This window comes from Limulus polyphemus, unplaced genomic scaffold, assembly GCF_000517525.1.
Source record: "Limulus polyphemus unplaced genomic scaffold, Limulus_polyphemus-2.1.2 Scaffold2244, whole genome shotgun sequence".
Classification (NCBI taxonomy): domain Eukaryota; kingdom Metazoa; phylum Arthropoda; class Merostomata; order Xiphosura; family Limulidae; genus Limulus; species Limulus polyphemus.
Genome location: NW_013667854.1, coordinates 30,688 through 53,289, shown reverse-complemented (window position 1 = coordinate 53,289; position 22,602 = coordinate 30,688). Strand labels below are relative to the sequence as shown.

General features: G+C 30.5%; 1 protein-coding gene across 2 annotated transcripts in view; it reads left to right on the top strand.

Moving 5' to 3' along the window:
• Positions 1 to 22,602, top strand: part of LOC106466384 (prolactin regulatory element-binding protein-like) — a 40,585-nt gene continuing 17,983 nt past the window's right edge. The window contains exons 1-7 of one of the 2 annotated variants that reach the window (XM_022394381.1): positions 1 to 141; positions 1,190 to 1,367; positions 3,153 to 3,493; positions 5,015 to 5,098; positions 7,504 to 7,628; positions 12,630 to 12,803; positions 16,770 to 16,842. In XM_022394381.1, the coding sequence (XP_022250089.1) occupies positions 7 to 141; positions 1,190 to 1,367; positions 3,153 to 3,493; positions 5,015 to 5,098; positions 7,504 to 7,628; positions 12,630 to 12,803; positions 16,770 to 16,842 (1,110 nt within the window). In that variant the 5' untranslated portion in view covers positions 1 to 6. Of the gene's footprint in view, positions 142 to 1,189; positions 1,410 to 3,152; positions 3,494 to 5,014; positions 5,099 to 7,503; positions 7,629 to 12,629; positions 12,804 to 16,769; positions 16,843 to 22,602 lie in introns of both variants that reach the window. The other variant, XM_013926667.2, reaches the window with a different exon arrangement.

The following is a 22,602-nucleotide window of genomic DNA, read 5'->3' as shown; positions in this document are numbered from 1 at the left end:
ATCAAGATGGCTCCATTGCGTAAAGGACACTTACTAGCCCGAGTAAATTTTCCCCCTTATGCTATCCATAATCTGACAGAACGACATATTCTTGTCGCTGGAGGCGGAGGTGATGCAAAATGTGGTATTCCAAACACTGTAGTAAGTACTAAACAGTTGCTTGAAGTATTATTGTTATCATTTTTTAGGAGCGAGTCTTCTTTCCATTAATGCTTACGTGTATCATGATCAAATCAGGCGCAAATCGTAAGGTGGCGCTTCGGTTATTACCTTTCATGCCAGCTTTGACATGATGTAAAATATGGGAAACAGAAGAAAAGCAAGATTACAGATGATCTTTCAATCCATGTAGGTCACCCAATATTCAAAAAAAAAAAAGGATCAATTAATCCATTTGAAGTATACTATAGAGCCCATTAAATCCAGCAGTTCTTTTTAATATTTCATAGTAACAACATAGAATTTATCATTAGTTATCTGTTTAACAAGATTATTTTTCCAACCAAAATTTTTTCTATGAAAGACCATGTCTGGATCAAAACATGTTTCAGTTTGTATTTTCAACTTTTAATTCATTATTCAAACAGACATGAAACATAAGTCTATCTGTACTCCTAATTATTTTGAAAATTTGAATCAAATTTCATAATACTTTTGCACTTAAGAGAAAAAAGTCCAGAACATTACTGTATAGTTAAATGGCTTACACCAGAAATCATTGTAGTAACCTGTCTGCAATGTTACTGAAGTGTTAGTGTCCTCCCTGTAGTAAAGGGAAACAAAACTGCATAAATTGTGGAAAATGAGACCTGACCAGAACATTCTGCACTACAATAATAATCTTTTCATTGGTAAATTCAGAAGAGGATCTTAATCATAAAACTTAACTGGTGTTGTAAGTGAACATGAATACACATATATAATTTACAGTAATTAGCAATATGTTACAAGCTTATAAATTAATAATACTTTAGAGTGAATAAATGTACCATATTTTTGATTGTATGCTGTGCCCATCTTTCACTTTCAGCAAAAAAAGATGTTTAAATCTCAATACAGAAGTATTTTTTCATAATAATATTCAGAGTAGTAAAAAAGTACAAAACATTATAGCTAGTGTATGATTACTTTTCTTTTGATATTTGACAGTATGTTGTCATCCCATAAAAGTTTATATCTGTATTTACAGGAGATATACGAGTTGATCAACAATGGTTCCACATGTCGAGCAGAACCCGTGACACATTATGACACAGGCTCTCATGCTATTATGAATTGTACAGTGTTTCACAATGGTAAACATCATGTCCTAGCTGCAGGAATGGAAGAGATGTGTCAGATGTATCAGTTGACGTACAAAATATTAGGTGAAGAGAAAGATGGTTCAGGGGTAAAAGTTGGAGTCAAAGGTTAATTTCTTTGAACAAGTCTAAATTTGTTTTTAGTGATGTACATTATGTTCAAGAGAATTATTGGGATGATAGAATATTTAAGATTAATATTAAATTAATATATTTGTTATATAAAAGGTAGAAATCTATTTAGACTGTATGTCATCATTTGTTTGGAATAATGTTGCAATTTATTTATTTTTTTATCTTTCTTAATGGTATTTGCTATACAGTTCAAAAGGGCCTTTCCCAACCTAGAAAATCATGCTACTTATGACCCACTTTTAGACATTTTGTTTTAAGAAAATTTTCCATGTGTATAGATGTTTTGATCAATTTATAAGTCACAACTTTTTTTTAGGGCAATTGATGTGTTGTGCTTAATTTTTGAGTTTTTTTTCCATACTTTCTCTTCTTTTATTGCTTTTTACTATTTTTTCTATTTTCTTGAGCTGAAGAATTTAAAAACAATAACATCTAATAAGTTGGGGCACTTTGTTTTTCATGTGTTTATGTTTTTGCAATAGTAAACATCTTTTGAAGTATGTAATCAGTATATTTATTTGGGGAGTGAATTATTTACTGTTTAAACATTAACCAAGTATAAGACATTTTAAATTTTGCTTCACTGTTTAACCATTATGAAAATGTTCTTGTCAAATTACAAGTTATTTCTCATTGATAACTTCTTTTATTCAACGTATGACTTGACTTTCAGATAGTGAAATTCACTTCCCAGTTCCAGTGAAGCCTTAGCTCAAAGTTGCAATGTTTTCTTTATGAGGTTGAACTTAGGGAAGCTCTGCTTAGACCCATTTTGATGAAAATGGAGATTGATGAGCCCAATTCAGATTGTGTTCTGTAGAGTTTAGTTAATGTGGCAGTACAGGAACATTGATAAATCACTTGAAAATTGAGTATTATGTACAAACAGTGATTCTGTTTTGGTGCTATATTGAGTGCATAGCATGTGAGGCTCAGATAAACACATGTGAAGCCTTTACAAGTACTGCTAGGAAATGTGATAGAACTTAGGCTGAACAAATACTGAAATACCTCTTGTTGGTTTACAATATTGTTGTGTTATGATATAATCCATCTGTTGTTATTTTTTGTTCTTGATTTTGAGTTTACACTGTAAAAGGAAGTTTTTTTCATCCAACTCGTACTGAATAACAAGATGCAGGAAGGATACTTCTATGTTTTTTTTTATTTTAGAACCAAGGAACAAGAGACAGCTTCAACTTTATTTATATGTTTTGCTCAACAGTTATAGAGAGCCAGTATTATTAACTTATTGGTTTGTTTAGGGAAACTTTGAATGTTGATCCATCAAATGTAAATAGGTGTTCTTTATGTTAATGTGATACAGTTTGCTGTTTATAACATGTTTGATGTTTATGTACAATGGGTAGCATAAGCCAGTACTTATTAGGCACAGATTGTTTCTTTACAGTGATTAAAACAATCTCTAATCATAATCAAGCATTACTTACTATACTCACAATACTGCTATTTTTATAAATCAAGTCATTTACAAATTCATACTGCTATGTATTAATTTGTATAAAGAAAATACTTATTTATTTTGCAAATATAAGTAAAGTACTATCACTTTCTAGTGAATTGGTTTCTTGGAAAATGATCAGTTATAAAATACAATATGTTAAGGTCTGAACATGGTTTTTTACAAAAGTTTAAATGTTTAAAAAATAAAAGGTTTATCTATCACTCTTAATATTTATTACCTTTTTGTCTTAGATAAGACTCCAACACCCAACAATAAGTCAGTACGTCGTCGTCGACGGACTAATTCCTTTAGTTCAGAAAATGAAAAAGATATAAAAGAGGAAGAAAACAAACCGAAGATACAAGAAAGTACCACAGAAATGGGAGTTCCAGTTGTAGAGAAAAAAAGAAAAAAATCTGATGCTAACTCTAACTCTATCATAACTCAAGTTGGATTTGATGTAAAACCTATTCAGAGCTTTCAAACTGACTTCAATAAAAAGGAAGAACCATTTCAGAAAGTTGTGCGATTTACTTCAGTTTCTAATATTTTGGCTACTGCTGGAGCAGATGGTCATGTTAGGTTGTGGAAGGTATGTTTAGAATAATTTCATGTCATTCTTTGAAAATATTTTATTAGGCTAGAGCCAAAATCTCCATGGTTATGCATACAAAATGAGTTTTTTTAAGCCTTCCTTATATTATGCTATTTTATGTTAAGCTTTAAAACTTTTATTACTCTAATGATACACAAATGAAAGTGTAGTTAAGAGTAAGATCCTTCCATTTGTCAATCTTGTTCATCTATTAAGCATCACTTTTTTGGATGAGTGGAAGAACTAATATAATAAACTAGTGTACTACAACTTACAAGTGGGGTATTATAATTCTTTTTTACTCATTTTAGGTTTGCCTTGCTCACTGGACAGAAAGTAGCCAACAATTGTAGAGTAAATGCTAATATAATTGGAAATAGTTTGAAGTGAAAAATCATATATTTTCTTTTACTGTAATTGATATGCTACTTAATCTCTTATTTAGATCAAGTTTTGGAATGTCTTTAATCCAAAGTTGAAAGCTGGAAATATACAAAAGCAAATATGCATGTATAAAAAAATGTGTAGTTTATTAACCTTTCTCTGTTTAAACAATAAATTGCAGAAGAAAAGTTAAACAGAATTATATATATCGATTGATTGTTTCTACCCTGAAAATCACTGTCATTTTTGCTTTTTTGTTCCTGTAATATCTCTCAGGCTTTGTCTAATTACTTGTTTTGACAAACTTTGAGTATTGATCCATAAAATCTAAATTGGTGTTCTTTTTGTTTGCTTTTGATTTATAACTTGAAAGTAAACTTCTTATAAAACAAAACCATTTGTGATAAAAGTGATGTGAATTGATAATTTGATCTCACATTTTTGTCAGATGTTTTGGAATCTTTCAATAGTACATATTTCTCTGTTTCCATGAGTTCTTGAGTATTTCGAAAGTTCAATATTCAGTTGTTGCTGTGACAAACCTTGGGATATGTATCCTTTCACATACAAAAGAAAAATCTTACTGTTGCAACCATTTTCATTTAACACACAACAAATTCTACCTTTCTGCCTGGAGACATGTTGAAAGACCACTTGCAAGGCCAGGCCAGTATCATTCACAATAAATATAACAAGACAAATAATCCAAACTCTTGTAAACAAATAGTGAGATATATATATATAAAAAAATGTTAATCTTAAAATTCTAATCATTATCCAATGATATAAGTTTTTTGTTATTAAAGTTAAAAAAAAAGGTTTGTTGATAAATGGCCTTTTTTCTCTCATGAAAAACTTTAAAGACCATAAAAAAGTATAACAGCTTGAGCTTTAGTTCACCCAAATTGGAAAAAATTAACTACAAATATAAACTTAGCACTTATGTTATTTTCTTGAAGTTTTTTTTATGTGGGATACACTTGTATCTTTCACTCTTTCTCAGTTGTTACAAAGAGACACAGGATCTGTTTTGTGACTGTTTTTCCTGGCATCAGAATTCAAAAAAGTGTTTATTACAAATCTTATGTGCCTAAATTCTCATTTTAAAACACAACCAATATTTTTTATTTCTAGTATCCTGAGTTAACATTGTTGCATGATATTGAGGCTCATGGAGATGAAGTGGACAATATTGATTTCAGTCCCTCAGGCAACAAGGTAAACTCTAACTAGTAGAATTACAGAGTTTTTGTTTAAAACTTAACTGGGGCAGCTAAATATTTGTTATATGATTTGTAAATAACTGTGTCAGAAATCACAGTTATAGTATTACGTTAAAAGTTTATGGTTTTCTTAACAAATTAAAAAAAAAGAAATTGGTCTTTCACTTTGGAATTCTCCAGAACTGTATGGTAAATAAATAACCAAATACTATAAGATTGTGAAAATTAAGTTTGCAGTATTAAAAGTGAAATCGATAAGGCTAAAAATCCATAACTGATTTACTGAATAGGCAGTGTAGTTTTATTTATTTTTGAATGATTGCTGGAAGATATTTTTTATTCTACACTAAGAATAATCAAAAGATTAATACTAATATTTCATACAAAAACAACAAAAAATAGAGTACTTATCATAACTTCCACAAGATGAACAGAATATAATCAGAAATTCACAATTGGAATTTGCTTGTCCAGACTTTCACAAGTTGCAGAACTGAATTTTAAACTTCTAACTCAGCAATATAACCTCAACACAAGAAATTGCGAAAAAGAACCAAAGAGAAAAACATAACTTTGTAAATTATCACAAAATCTGATGCAACACTCAAAAGCTCTATGATTAATTATAACTCACAACACTTACAAGTTCTAACTGAGCTTCATGTGATACCCAGTCTGAAACTCTTATGTTTTTGAGTGTCTGGATTATACCTTCTATGTTCTTTTTTTATTTTATACTTTAATTTGCTACCAGGTGACAAGAGTACAAATCAATGCAGAATAATTATTGCAACTGACAAAACATCTGATCAATTTATTTATACAGAGTGACAAACTGACTTACATATGACTATAGCTACTATGACAGCATCACAAAATAACAGGCATTTTGTCTTGTTATGAGAGTAGAATGTGAGCTGACATTATGCATAAACATACTCACTAGACAGCTCAACTAAATGTCAGAGGAATTGTTTGTTTTTAAGTACAAACCAATGCAATGGCTGTCTGTGCTTTACCTGAGATGGGTATCAAAATTTGATTTTCTTTTAGTATTATATGCTCTCAGAATTACTAGTGAGTCATCAAGGATGGAACAAATAATGTAGAAAAAGATGCTTAAAATAAGAAAATTTATAATAATTATGAATAAAAGATGAAAGAATACCACTTCACCTTGGTAGAAAATGACATTTGCCATGTCAGTTAGATGTGATTGTGTCCACATACAGTGATAGTAATTATGACTTCCTTAGTTTTAAGTTACTTGCATAACTGAAGCTTGTGAAGTTAAGAATGTAACTTTTTTTATTATTATGTTTTTTTTCAAGGTGATTGATATAATGGTAAGTATTAATAGTTTGTATTTATAAGATAAAGTTCTTTTGCAGAATGATACATAACTACATTCATAACTATATCATCATTGATACTTCGAAAAAAGGTGATATGAAACGTAATTTAATCTTTAATCCATATTGACATTAAGTTTACTTTTCATTAATACTCATATTTTACACACTTTAAAATATTTAGTTCCAAATTAGTTTAAAATTAGTTCCAAATATTTCATAAACATTTTTCTACAGTACCTTCGAAGTAGACAGCATAAGAATACTTTTGTATTCATTATTGTTCTTTATGCAGTAATGTAGTAATAAGGTATGCAAGTAAACAAATTTAAAATAATTAGTTTATCTTTGATTGTGTTATATTTTTGTTACTGATAAATTCAGTACAATTGACAGTACCTGGTATAAAAATAGGCATATGTTACATGATAAACACTGAAGATGAAAAGAAATGACTAAAATCGCTCTGAAGAAAAGCAAATTATGTGGTTGTCAATATTTTGCAGCTTGACTTTCGCTGGGACTGATGAAAGGTCAACTACATAAATATTTATTCCTAACAACATTTTATACTTTTTTTTTGTATTTAAAAATGTCTGAGGTATATAACTAAGACCTTTATTGATTTAATAAAAAGAATTTGATGTATTTTACTTTCTGGTTATTTTCCAATACAATTTAATTTTCTTATCTCTTTCAAGTTTTATTACAGTTTATATAAAATATGCTTTTGAATCCTGTATTTAGTTGAGTACTGTTATTTTCCAGCAACATACCATTACTGGAATGTATTTTAATGTGGTTAACGAATATGTGCAGCCAGCATCAAAACATTTTTTTGTAGACTTTATGGCAATGATATTTATTTGGTTACTAGCTTAATTTCAAAATAGTGAATTTTTGCATGATAGATTTATTTGTAGAAATTGTATTTTACAAGATAAAAAAATTAAATATGTATATGTATAATGTATTCATGGAATCATTAGAGATTTAATGACAAAAAGTGCAGTTCAGTTACATGTGTGTACATCTGAGCTTATTTTAGATTGTCAGCATATCTCGTGATGGCCATGGTTTTGTTTGGAATGTTAAGGATGGCACCAAGCATTGTGAGCTGAAGTTTTTGTTGCCAAAGAAAGGTGATGACAAGTACATTTTTCGTTCTTGTAGGTATGTTAGGCTATTTAATATCCTCTGTAAGGAAAATTATTTACATAAATTTAACTTGTGAGCATTGAAGAAATTGATAATATTATAAACTTTGTAAACTTGTGATTTTTAAAAAAATACAATGAACTACAGTCATAAAATTAGTTTTCTGACACAATTACCACTTACTGAACTTTTCCTGAAAATTTTGTGTAATTTTATTGTAGTATCTTCTAAGTTAAATTACAAAATCTTCCTTTAATATTCAATCATTATTTCACCATCAGGTACCAGATGCTAATTCTAAGAAACCATGAGTGAAAGCAAAGGAAAATATATGCTCATGTTATATGCTCATGTATGTTGGATTTATGACTACCCAGTATATTCAAACACAAAATATGTTAAAGAAATATTGTGAAAATTATTAGTTCACTGTTGTTGCTAAACTATCATGTAATATTTCAACACGTTTTACCAGCACTGGGCAGATACAAGTCATCAATTGACAATTACTTTAAAAGCATGCATATAAGGTCAAACTTGTGCTAAAATCAGTAAACACCAGTTGAAGTAGGAAAAATTGCAAATGTATGTAAGAAGTAACTGACGTCTAACTTTCATTGCTTGGAGAGCTTGTCAAGGAATATAAATCCATCTCTAAATATCTCAAAACCTTTAATTATTTTACAAAATTTATACCTGTAGGAATTGCAGTCTTATGTTAATATTGTGTTATTTATAAGTTGCTAGAACAATTACTCACAAGATATTAAACTAAGAAACCTACATACATGTAGAAATTTTAAGGCATTAAATGTTTAGTGATATAAAGATTTTTTTATTTTGAATTTCATGTTAAAAATAAACAACATTTCTTTAAGTAATCCTTGCAGAAATGTGTTAGTTTAGAAAAATAAGAAAGCCTACTGGGTGAGAAATTCAATAAAGAGCATAATAGGCCATATGTAATAATACCAATAATTAGTCTGGTGTGACTTGTATTTATTTGATCAAATAAGTCACACAGTAAGATAAGGAAACTTATGTTGGTTGTAGTATTGAAAATATTAATTTCATATAGAAAAAATAATTGTGTCCAGTGCTCAATCACTATTTATTTAATACCTTTGCCTTAAATTTTGCTTCTCACTAGTATACAGTATGTCTATTAGACACCTTGTTGAAATACGTTATTTCCAAGATGATAACTCACCTCTTAACACAATTGAGCTACCTTCCTCGCACGTCTGTAAGAGAGACTTGGATGCCACGAGCCTAAAGACAGCTCCCACCTAACTTGAAGTGGTTTAACATGAATTATGCTGATGTATGATGATGCCATAATATGACAAAAGCCCTCCATCATTAGGATGATGACACATCTCCATGTGTAATAACTCCCACCTATGCACATGTGCTCATGGTAACTTAATTTTTCTCCTTGGTATTGTATTGTACAGATGTGTTTAAATTTCTCATCTGAGATAAATTGTTTGAGGTGTGCATAGTTACTGAAACTTTGATTTTCATTTTGTTTGGCTTTTGTTTCAAAAGCTTTAATTTTAATTGGGAAATCTCAAATGAAGTGATTTATACTTCATCCTGAGTGATGATTGTCACAGTTAGGCCTTATTTCTACTATGGCTTTTGGAGGCTCGTTATCTGTCAGGGTTGTTGCAACCATTGTTCAACTTGTTGTGGATTACTATATGCTTAATGGCCCTCCTACACTCATTCCACCAGTCAAATTTCTTTGTCCTTCTTCAGGAATGATCTATTGAACTATGAACTTAACCTGATTTCTTGAAACAACCTTAAACTTTCAATTTCTATTTGGATTTCATTTTCAGGTGTGTTTCTTTTCTTTTCTTTTTCTTGTCTTTTTTTTTTATGATTTCTTATTTTTTACTCCATGATTCATAATTCTTGGAATTTACCTTGTCTTTTCTCTTGGCTTGTTTTTAGGATTTATACTGTTTCCTTTGTTTAGTAGCTCCTTTCTTATGTCTGTATGTCTCTTCCCCCTTGTGTTCATGACTCCTTTTGTCCTGACTTCTAGACTTTCTTCCTTTCCTTTTCTCGTTTCCCTATCATTGGTATCTGACTGGCTATCTTGGGGATTTGGCCCCTTACTTTCCGTTTCACTTTCTGATTCCCAATTTTTGGCATTTTCGTCTTTTTTTCACTCTACCCTTCAATATTCCCTCTCCTAACTCCACCTTTTATCTTAGGTAATTCTTCATGCTTCACATGTGTTTCTGTAGACATTTGTTCCCTTCTTTTTGCTTCCTTGGCCTGTTCCACTTCTCCTTCTTTATTTCTCTGTACTTTGTTCTCCTGCTGTTGAGACTCATTGGGTTGGGTGATGTTCCTCTTTACTGTACTCCTTCTTTCTTCCTGTGTACTTATTATTCATGTGGCTCCCTTTCATTGCCTGGATGTCTTCAGTTGTGTTCTTTTCTCCGTGGTGATCTGGACTGGTGTTGTACACCTTCTGTCTTCATTATATTTTTAGGTTTTTTCCTCTTTGTCGACCTTGCCCTTTACTCCTATTCCTCATTTAGATCAATCTCCTCCTAACCTTCCCATTCCAGATTCCAAGCCTTCCTCATTTTTCTCATCTTCCCTCTACTAGAAGTTTAGGTTATCACTTTTTTTGTCAGTGAATATCACACATGTATGAATCTATGGGTACCCATCTCTTCTGCTGCTGTTGGTTTCATTTTCTGCTAACAGTCATTTTTAATTTCTCCACCTTGGTCATTTTCTTCCCTCCTCTTCTCATTTCTTTTCCCATTTCCTTTTCTCCTCCCTCTGACCTCACTTATGGTCTTTTTCACCTCGTCTGTAGCTGGCCATGGTCGAAGATTTGGACACTTTCCTGCATGTTTTTCTTGTCCTGACCTACATTTGTTTTCTATGTTTCATCCATTTTTTTTTATCTTTCCAGTCCTTGCTCTTCCATTTGATTCAATGTCAGCACTTTTTGTATTTATTGGAATTGTGATGCATTTGACACTCTTCTCAAATCTGAATTTCCTTTCTTATGGTCCCCTATTCCCTTGGTCGAGACAAAAGCTCCGATGGGTGTATTCCTATGAAGCCACTGCCATTGAATGTCACACTTCATGGGCTTCCCTTTGGAAACTTTCTGAAGGGAGCTCATCAAGATGAAATTTGCACTGGTTTTTCCACCAATTCAATGTGAGATCTAAGCTAAATCATGTGTGGAGATGAGTAATAATCTTGGAAGTGAAAATTTTTTTAAACCTGATAATGTGTTTCTAATAGATACTCACCTTTCACACATTCCCATCTATCTTCCCCACTGCCGGTGCACCTTTTTCTCTTGCCTTGTTAAAGAATGAAGTTTCCATGAGAGCAAGTGCATAGGGGGAGTTATTGCATATGAAGGTGTGTCACCCTCCTATTGGTGGAGGGCTTTTGTCACATGATTATGTTATTATACACCAGTGCAATTCACATTAAATTGGGTTGAAGTTGCCTCAAGGTTAATGACACGCAAATCTCTCTGACATATGTGCAAGGAAGATGGCTAAGCTGTGTGTAGAGGTGAGTATCTATCAGAAATATATTTTTAGGTAAGGAAAATGTTAGCATTTATTAGGCACTTTGTTGAAATCAGCATATTTATTAAACACTTTGCTGAAACTTAGCATGTTTTTGAACATCTTGTTGAAACACAGCTTGTTTATTAGATACCTGTTGAAAAACATAAGTTTGTATAAAAAAAGTGAAGAAATGTCAACAAAAACACTACCACTAATTTTGTCATTTAATTTCAGTTCATTATTATATACAGGTGTAAATAAAATTGCATTTCTATACATTGAAATAAACCAAGCTTCTCAAAGTACAAAATCTTCAGGTTATATCTTTTATTCAACATAAACAAATTTTTTTTTGTATCAAAGAAAGCTGATTTCTGTCTTTTCACATTTAGAACGAACAATAAATAAGATATTCCATTTTGGCATGTTACATTTAAGACTGGATGATGATAGAAAGAAAAGTTATTATGAATGTTTGATGTTTATGCAGTACAAGAATTTTATAAAGCTACTTTTTGAATACCAAAATCTAGCATTTAAATTTTATCTCCAATTTCAATTGCTCATTAGAAGGTATAAATTTAGAGTTCACCTGTAAAATTTGATCGTACAATAATGTTAAAATGATTATTTATTGAATATTTTGTAAAATATTATTTTGCTTTGTATTAGACTATTTTAATTAGAAATTCTGGGGATGATAAAGTGTTGAAAGCAAATTAATGCTTTTCATAAATAAAATTCTTAACATGGCTTGATCTGACTTACTAAAAATGTCTGTTAAAGTGAACAAGATGAGTTTCTTTTGAAGTGGAGTCTACTAAAGACCTTGATAAAAGCAAGTTGATTATACAAATTGTAGATAAATAAATAAAAAGTGAAATATTTTTTTAAAGATTAAAAAATCAAATATAAGTGCAAACTAAATTTTTAAATGTATTGTATATTTTGAGGATAATGTTTTCGCTACAAAAATGCATTTTTTTTATACATAATTAAACATTTTAAATTATATTTATATTCTTTTATTTTTAATATTTCATGTATTGCAACTCTGGTATAAAACTTAATAAATTATTTTCTAAATTCTCCATTACTGCATTTTGTTCAGTTTTGAGTGAAATGTAAGTTTATACATCAAGATTGACTAAAAGTGATGTTAGTTGATAACATTTTGCATTTTTATGGAACTAACAACTATTTGCAGTGAGAATTTTAATGTTGCATCTTTGTTCATAAGCATTCAGAAATTATTTTAAAATTTCTAGAATTAAAAATGAATTATACATGTAATACGTTTCTTCTTTTGCTCTTCACAATAATGTGTCACAACTTTCTTGTGCTATTTTAGTATCATTCATGATGGAAGTAAACTAGGTACAGTTAGTACTGCTAGTTTTAAATAAGGAAGCTTTATTAGTTATAAATATTTTGGTAAATATTTCAGATATGGAATTGTGGAAGGAGATAAATCAAACTTTAAGTTATTTACTATTGTAAATCCTGCTGTGAGAAAAAAGACACCACTTCCTTGTTATTTATTTAAATGGAATGCCACCAAATATGTTGTAGAAAAGATGGTTTCAACTGGTACGGACATGCTTTCAGTGATGACTGTAAGGTTAGTGTTTATACATCTTATATTTTTTAATTCACACATTCTTTAAAAGTTGATAATTAGCTTTGGTAATGCAACATATATCTCTGTAGCTGTTTATTAAAGAAAAAATTGTTACTAACAAAATATCACCATAAACCCGGTATGACACTATGTATAGCAAGGCTTTGCCAACTCTATTAACGCATGTTTGGCAAACTATGATTCCTTTTAAGAGAACAAGTGTAATGAACTATTACAATAAGATCTGGAAGTAATGTAAACTATTCTTCTAAAGTTTGATTTGGGAACATTAGGAATGAATTACTTAAAAGTATTTGCAGTCTTTCTGCATTAATAGATTATATCCTTTACCCATGAAATATATATATATATATATTTACTAGCTTTGGTCCATATACACCATAGAACTTAATGTATTATAAATAACTGATATAAATGGCATTAAGTTGGCTATTGTAATTAAACCAGCCTAATAAGCTTAAGTATGAAGCTAAAAGATTTTTGGCCCAGGATGGCCAGGTGGTTAGGGCGCTCAACTCGCAATCTGCAGGTCGCAGGTTCGAATCCCCATCACATCAAACATGTTCGCCCTTTCAGCCGTGGGGGCATTATAATGTGGTGGTAAAAGAGTAGCCCAAGAGTTGGTGGTGGGTGGTGATGACTAGCTGCCTTCCCTCTAGTCTTACACTGCTAAATTAGGGATGGCTAGCGCAGATAGCCCTCGTGTAGCTTTACGCAAAATTCAAAACAAACAAACAAACTAAGAGATTTTTAACAGAGGTCAACAACAAAGTTAAGTCGAAATTTTATTGCATACATTATTATTGTTATTATTTTTACTTTATACATATTTTACCACTTAAAAAAGTGTTTAAATGTACTTTGGTTTGATATACTTTTATTTCATTTTTAAACTTGACAGATGTTTATATATAAAATTATATTATTATAGCAAAAATAAATAATTTCAACTTATTTTTAAAATTTAAAACTTGATTCAATGTCAAAAAACAAGGGTCGAAAAGATGGGAATTTTGACTAAAAAAATGTTTATTGTGGAAGTTGTTTCACTTGTTATACCCTGTGTATCTACCAATGAAATTGCAACTTGCTTAGTAAAACCAATTGCATGGCTACACATTAGAAATTACATTATCCAATGAATTAATAAGGCTTTTTAGTATTACTTATTGAGTGGTTTATAAAGCTCAACCTGAAGTAATGTAAGCAAACAAGACATCATTTAGTTATACCAGAGTAATAGAGATATGTTGTATGTCATGTGAAATCTAAGCATAAAGGAGGAAAGTGCTTATCAGACCCACATATAATGGAGACCTAAGAAACTACCTTCAGAGAAAACATCTGTCCAAGGTACTGTCACTGTATGTGCCATCAACATTACTGTTATTCAGAATTTTAAATCTTCTAAATGAAACTGATACTGATGCACCTACTCCATATCTTTCTACTGGTGCATTATTGAGAAATTGAGATTGCATATGTCCTGAGCATTTAAAACTGAATGTCAGGTTAATCGGCTACAGTCATTCCAAATGTGTTATGTACCGAAAACCTACTCAGCTGAATGTTGTATTGCTTGAAGCACGAATCCAATTATTTATTGTGCATGATATTGTCACCCATGCTTGAACTAAGTGCTGCAAAAGTTATGTGGACAGAAGACAGCTTGTTTCTGACTCATAGCAGGTTATATATGCAAACGTGGAACACCATACTAACTGTAACAGAATGGATGGGATTTTTCTTTAAGAGAAACTACATATAGCATGAGAAAAAAATCTGATGGAATAGAATTTGATATGTTTTGCAAGCTAACTGATTGTGAATACTTTATTCTGACTAGACTTACAAAGCATTAGATTAAAGACTAGAATTCCATGTTTAACTATTTAACATACGTGCAAACCAATTTGCAGGCTTTCCTTGTTAAACACCATACTAGGTTTTCCAACAAAATTCTGTCTACAAAATCCTGGCTTTGGAAAATACTTTTTCTGTGAAGTGAGCAATACATTTGGACTGTTCTGCTTCAGTGAGCTATCTTGTTCCTCTATATCTTAAATTTAGACATAACAAAATGTGATATCTAATTATACCTATCTCCTTGCATTGTGATTTTTTGTAGAAAAGAACAAACACATAACTTGTTCAAACACCAATGCAATTTTTCTCTGATGGGTATGTTATATTAGTCCTTACAAGTGAAATATTGGTGCAGGACATATTCTATGATGATTCTAAAAAATGTTTGTATTTGGATATAACCACATTACATGGCTGTTTAAGTGGAGGAGTAAAGGTGCACTGGATCTCTTTTACAAATTGACCAGATGCAATTTGTTCTGCAACAGGGGGTGTAATAGCATGTTACAGAGAAATCTGATTTCTTAAAGTTGTCACATGTGTGTGTTGTGTGGAGGTAACAGTAAGATGGTTTTGTAAAACAGTGAATGCTACTTGACATTGCATTTACCAACCTGCAGGTCTCTTTTGCTGGGATTTATGTTCTTAAAAAGAAAAAGACAGAAACTGATCCTGTTGTTGCACAATAAATGCTTAAACTGATAAAACAGCTTAACATATTCCAGGTTTAGCACAAAAGGAGTCATTGTAAAAAAAGATTGAAGCAGGTGATTCAGCTTTGCACTTTCTGCTCCCATATGTGAAGATTTCAGGATGCTATGACAATCATCAAGCAATCACTGAAGGTGAAATTTGAATGCTTAACATACACTTTGTGAAATGCAACATTTTTGAGGGTGAGCTATAGGACAATATTAAAAGCAATTTTATGGCTATTTTTGTGATTTTCGACATTTGTGGGATTAGGTGGATGTAATATATGTAAATAAAGAAATTCAAAGAGAGAACAAAATTCCTATATTACATACAGTTCCTTGTACTTATTGTATTTTATATTTGCAATTAATATTCTGTGCCTGGGTACTTTCTCACACTGTAGTCTAAAATATACCAATAGTAAAATACCTGAAAAGTGAGGGGTACATAGTAAGTTTTATTTTTGTGTAACTATAGCTAATTCCACAAATAAATATACAGTAGGCTTCTCAACAGAATGCAGAATAACAACCATCATAAAAGTTACTAAGTCATCCAGACCACATTTATTTGTATAGCATATTTTGATTACCACATTTCAAGAAATTCACATAAAAATGAAATACCATTTAAATCCATTTGTAGATATCAGTTCTTCTACATGACAGGCTAAAATTACTATTGACTTAAACTTAATGAAACAAAGTTAGGCCATTTGCTTGAATATAAAATATGCTAATGTTCACAAACAATAAGTCTTGATGTAAGATGTGCTTTTTAGTGAAAGATGGCAGCTCTTCCCGTGTAGAGGAATTGTTTGTGATGATAAAGGGTACTTTTTATTTTTTTATTTATGTAGCACATAATTTCATACATACACCTCAAAAGTTTTTACCTAAATATATCCCTACTCTATATTTGAGAAAAATTTAATGTCAGGTTACAGAAGTTGAACCTTTTTTTGTGCCTATGTTTTGTCATGGATTTTTTTTGTCAGATTATGGAAAATGAATAATGTGGATTTTATGAAATGAAAGCACACAATAACTGGTTGAAAACTACAGTTTTAACCAGTACCAGTAACTTACAAGCCTAGTTAGATTGATGATAGAGATTGTCACCCAGGAGAGTTGTGTGTGTTGAAATGGCCTTTATACTTGTTTGTTCTGAAGCTGTTCAGGTCTTTAGCTACACACACACAATATATATATATATATAAACAACTGTAAGGTTTTCTTTGTACAATAAGTTTTATCAATTGGCTAATAATTAATTAAACATCTCCACAAGTAAATTATACAAATAAATAAGTATCATAATTTACACAGCTGTTAATGATAAGTATACTAAAAGTAGTAAATTATAATTTTATTTTATTTTCAGTGATGATGGAAGATTTGTTGGTTTGGGCACACTCTCAGGAAGTGTGGATATCTACATCTCATTCAGTCTAATGGTAGGAGTGTCACTGTTTATACAAACTTAACGTTTATATTGACTTAATTTCTCTCATTAATATATGATTTTACACAATTCAAAACAGAGATCAGAAATAAAGTACCAGAACGAGATATTGTTTTCCAACTGCTTTAAAGGAGGTCAAAGGTCAGAAATGTAAACCTTTCTCTTTTGTTTTTGGTAGGTCAATAGGTAGTGGTCAGATGCCTGAGGATTGGAGAATTACTAAAATTAAGCTTGTGTTTAGAAAGATTACAGTGTAAGAGTTACTCTGGAAATTATAGGGTCTAATAAAATAAACTTTGCAATATGATTTGGTGAAATATTTTATCATAAATGAAGTTCATGTGGATTCACAGAAGAGAAATCTGTTAGTAATCTGATAACTTTTTTATGAGGATGTTACATGTTACCTGGACAATAGAAAGGGTCTAAGCTCTGTGTGTGTTTAGATTTTGAAAAAGCATTTGATAAAGTGCCATGCAAAATATTAGCCAAGAAAATCAGAATGATGAATGTTGAGGAAAGACTAAGAAATTGGACTGTAGAATAGTTGGATGAGCAAAAGCAAAATAATATTAATGGAATGCAGTCAATCTTAACCTTTGTTATTAGTTAATCCTATCGAGATGGGTAGCTACTATTTTATGAATGTACGTCAATAAACTTGATATTAAATTGTAGATTCTAATTCCAATTTTATTTTATACATTAGTTAATTTCTTAATTTCAAAGTAAATATAAAAATAACAACTAAATATCGATTTTTTGTGTGTCACAGTGGTACATCATCATTTGGGTTTGGTGAGATTACATTTTATGATGCCCACAATACAATGTCTATAGTTTCATATGAATTATAAACTCAAATTTCTGATATTGGCAAGCTAGAATATAAAATAAGAACCTTCTACCTTTTCTATATGTTGAAATATCATAATATTTATCGAGTACACCATATTTGCTCCATCCACCACTTCATCATTTGAGAAGACTTGTACCTATAAGTTTATAACCAATTGAAAGCTCTACATTTCTTCTACATAATTCTGTTAGTCTAAGTTATTTAGGAGTGAAAAGCTCTTGTATCATTGGAGAGTTTGAAGTATTATGATCAATGCTATTTTCCGAACAAAAATTAGATTTTTTTAGACCCAAATACAACATAGTTAGAAAGCCTGGTAAATTACAATAGATTTTTGTGGTATTAGTTTAGTCATTTTGAGTTTTTTGGTATGCAAAAATGCATATATAAAGTATAAAATAATTGTTTTTTCTACATCCACATGTAAATTTAGATAAGGCTTACAACGAGGGTTAGCAAGTACGACTCGCGAGTGCAAAAAAAAAACTTCAAAACATCGTAAGTAGTGGAGAGCATTGTTTTCTGAATATTTTTTATTTGCTGTTCTGTGTTTTAAGAAAAATAAATTAAATTTAATTATTTATTTGTAAATAGTAATAATATATTTATGCATATGTAATGTATGGTAACTTAAACCTCACTGTACCTTGCAAAATATTGGAAACTACGCATTTATTGGTAAGCATGGTAAAATAGGAAATAGGATGATCATAAGCATTTTCACACCTATCCATTAAATCCTTGCCACCCTAGTTTATTGGATCAGATACAACTTTGTACAGAGCCTTATCATAAATATTTTCTCTTACTTTTTTATCATATTTTAGATTTTTGTAATAACTACTGTACTGTGTAAACAAGCCGATAAATCCTACCCCACTGTATTTTCAGAGCCGGGATTTGAATAGGCTCTGTAGGAAATGTCTGCTTATCGACCAGCATTCAAATACATACTAAGTTTATTGGATCACCCCAGGATTTCTACAAAGCATAGCATAAGCATTTTATAATACTTTAGACAATTCTTATTGTAACCATTATACAGTCAACAAGTTGATAAATCCTACCCAACTGTGTTTTCAAAGCAAAGAAAATTTTGGGAATTGTGCTGAAAGTTTATTTGATACTGACAGTGTCAAAGTACTCAGAGTCTAGTAACACCTAAACAGGAACAGTGATTCAATGTTTTATCTTTGAAGGTTTCAACTTCAGCCACTAACAGTAGAATAAACATAGGAAATAGGTGTAAAAAGATTAGAAGAAACTCTCAGGTATTTACTTTGGAACTTTGTTGTCCATACTGAAAAGGACAGGCAATACTATTCATTTTGTTTTTTCTAGTTTCTAAGCCATCTGCCAGCAATAAAATAACTACAGAAAATAAACGTGAAAAGGTCAGAAACGTAAACTCTGACCATAAATACTTTGAAATTTTGTGATCAATAGTATACATTTTATTTTGCATTTGCAACCTTTATTTTCATTATACTTTGATTACTTATCTACAACCTGGAGAATAGAGTATAATGTTACAGTAAAGAAAATAACAGATAGATTATAAAGCTTTACTGAAAATAAAAATGTTTGATATTTAATTATGAGGTTTTTTATTTTTCATTTGATTTCACTATTTATTATTATAAAAGTAACTAAAACGTAAAAAATAGAAACTTATTAGGTAAGATAATGAAAGAAAAATAATAAAAATCTTCATTGGGTATACACGCCAGCAGCTTGTGCATTATTCTATTCGATACTGTAATGTGAGCTGCACGTGCAATGTGTAATTTTCAGTTTGTGTCGGTATTTTTTAGTCATGCACAGTTCAAAGGTCAATAAAACAAATATAAATAAATGTATACTGTTATGAGATATAAGCTATTTAGAATAAACATTTGTGGTGTCCTGTTACAATTTACAGTTAATCCAAAACCAAAAAAAAGGTAATTTAGATTTATTTCCTTATTTTTATGATGGTTACAAGGTCAGTCAAATCAATCAACACCGTATAGAGTTAGCATTGATAAGATAATGGATTAAATATAAATTTTTATTCAAAAACTTTTGATGATTGCCTAGAAGGATATAGAGATTACACAAATGAAACTTGGCAATTTTCAGAAAAACAAAAGTATTTTTAATCCTAAAATCAAAATTACTTTGCAAGTTGGATAGTCAACGTTCTGAAAGAAAAAAACATTCATGAGCAAGTCTTTAATAAAAAAAATCTTAGTACTTAATTTAAAAATCTGGTATTTTGTATATGAAAGCTTTGTAATGTTTACTATTAATCTGCAAAATTTTGTAAAGATATGCTTACATTATCAAAAATTGTAGTATGATTACTCTCATGGATACTTTTGTGGTTATGAGCTGGGTGGATGTCACCCAGCCCATATTCATAGGTTTAAGTAGATCAGGGGTCAGACTTTGGTCTTTTTCTTCTACTGATGTGCATTAATAATTATTTATAATGGCATAGTTAATAAATCAGTAGTTTTGCTGATGACATTAAATCCTTGAGTATTTCTAGCTGTATTGAGGATGTTGAGATTCTATAGAATGATTTTGATCAATTGGTTAGTCGGACAAATATTTAGCAAATGATCTAAATTTAGTTGTACTAAGTGAAAGATAATTCATTAGGGTTATCAAAATTTGTATCACATGGGCATGGTGATGGATAAATCACTCAAGTTATCGAGTCAGTGCTAATAGAATCTTAGGTGTATTTATAAACATATTGATTACACGTTGATAGAGGTAATTATCACTTTAAACAATTCACTAATTAGGCCTTTCTTGGAATACTGTTTACAGTTTTGGATTCCTTATTTAAGAAAAAATACTGACTTATTGGAAAAGGTTCACATTAGGGTTGCTTGGATGATTCTGGGGATGGGTTATCATATGAAGATAAGTTAAAATAAGATGGTGAAGATAACAAACAACTTCAGACGAATGTTTATTTATTCTACCCGGCTTTAGATGAATATTTATCTAAATTTGTTTGTCATCTTCATTGAAAATGGTTTCCATTCTTCAGTCAGCATTGAAAGTTTTAAAAAATGATAATAAGTTAAAATCTTTTTAACTTATCTCTTGAGAAAAAAAAAATGGAAGAGGTGATTTTCTTGAAATTGACAAGATTATCTAGAGGGTTGATAGGATAAATGCCTTTGACTTCTTTGTGCAGTATTCTAAGTACAATAGGACAAGAGGATAAAAGTTTAATATTTGGAAAAGGTGGGATAAACTCCGTTTAAGAAAGTTTTACTTTTCTAACAGCTGATTGGATTACAGAGTGTGTTACCTTTGGTAATAGTGGAAGCTGGTACTTTACTGAAGAATTTTTACTTTTGCTTAAGGTTGTTTATGAATGGACTGTCTTGAAGGACCAAATGACCTATTATTGTACTTATGTTATTACAAGATACTGAATTTTGTATCAGAATACATGTATTTTAACAATTGAGTATGTTTTGTTTGGGAAATTCCAGCTGGTTTTTGAGAGTCTTTTGATAAAGCTTTCCTGGCTTGAAATAGTTTTGAAAATAAAATTATCATAATCTAGAGTTGTTACTCTTGGTACATGTCCTGAACTAAAATTAGACCTTGTTCTTCTATAATTTTTTAGTGTCTCATTCTACTGACAGAAATTGTGTGGCAGTTTGTGTGAAAAACCAATATAGCACTTGTATAGCAAAATCTAGATAACATTTTCTCTAGGCTTTCATATTGTTTACACATGTTTGATTATGATAACTAAGATTTTCAGCCTTAAAAAATGAAACATATATATTTAAGTCTGGTTGAAGTATTTTTTAAAATAATCATTGATCTGAAGTTCTGAATTCACTTTCTCTTCAAATGTGAATTTAATATATTCATGAGATAATCCAAAGGTAGCCTAACATGTGACTACTCTTTGAAGATTAAGTATCCTGAACACATCTTTTGTATATCAGAAGTCTGTATTAATTCAGACAATTTTCTCACCAAGTATATTATTTTTCAAATAGGAACAAGTTAGCAAAACTAGGAGCTGATCTTGATGTCATTGTAAATTCACCAATCTGACTATAAAATTCAATACTGAATATGAAATTTGACTGTTTGGTAGCGAACTCAAGTAACTTGTGAAACGTGTACTTAGTCAAGATATTAACCTTTGATTCATTTTTATAAAAAAATTCACATGTCTATTTTATTTCATTAAGTGTAACGTTTGTAGGTAAATATGCTATATTGAAGGCAGCACAAAAATTATATTATTGAATTTAAATCTTTAACAAATGAAACAAATTGGAAATTTGTTAATTGTATAATTGTATTTTGTTTAAGACAAAATCTTAAAAATCTGTTACTTCATTATTGCATATGTCAACATTAGATACTGTTGGTGTGATTGGAATTTAAATTTGTGAACCTTTAGTAATTCAAGTAAAATGCTGGACTGAGATCCCATGGATCTGATTCTGTTATAAACTTGATTGCTATTAACTCCCTCTTACTTTAGTTTGAGAAGAAGCTTTTGTAACTTGCAACTCTGAAACAGACTCATCTCATCTCACACAAATGCTATCTCGATTCTTGACTGCCCTCTAAGCATTGCTGAAAGAATTTTAGTAAACAGTGCACCAGTATTTATACCCCACCAGTTTTGCACCATTTCTGAACATGTACATATCATGTGGCTTCTCTCCACCAATAGTATTGTGCCACCTATAACAACACAACTATCTCCCTTTGCTATTCCTGCCCAATCCTTATTTTCTTGATTGGCATAGTTGAGACGTGTGTTTAATTTTCCAAGTGTGACTACAGTTTTTGATCGTGCTTTGTTACTATTTCCATTTGTTGAACAATTTTTAATTTTTGTGTTTGATTTTA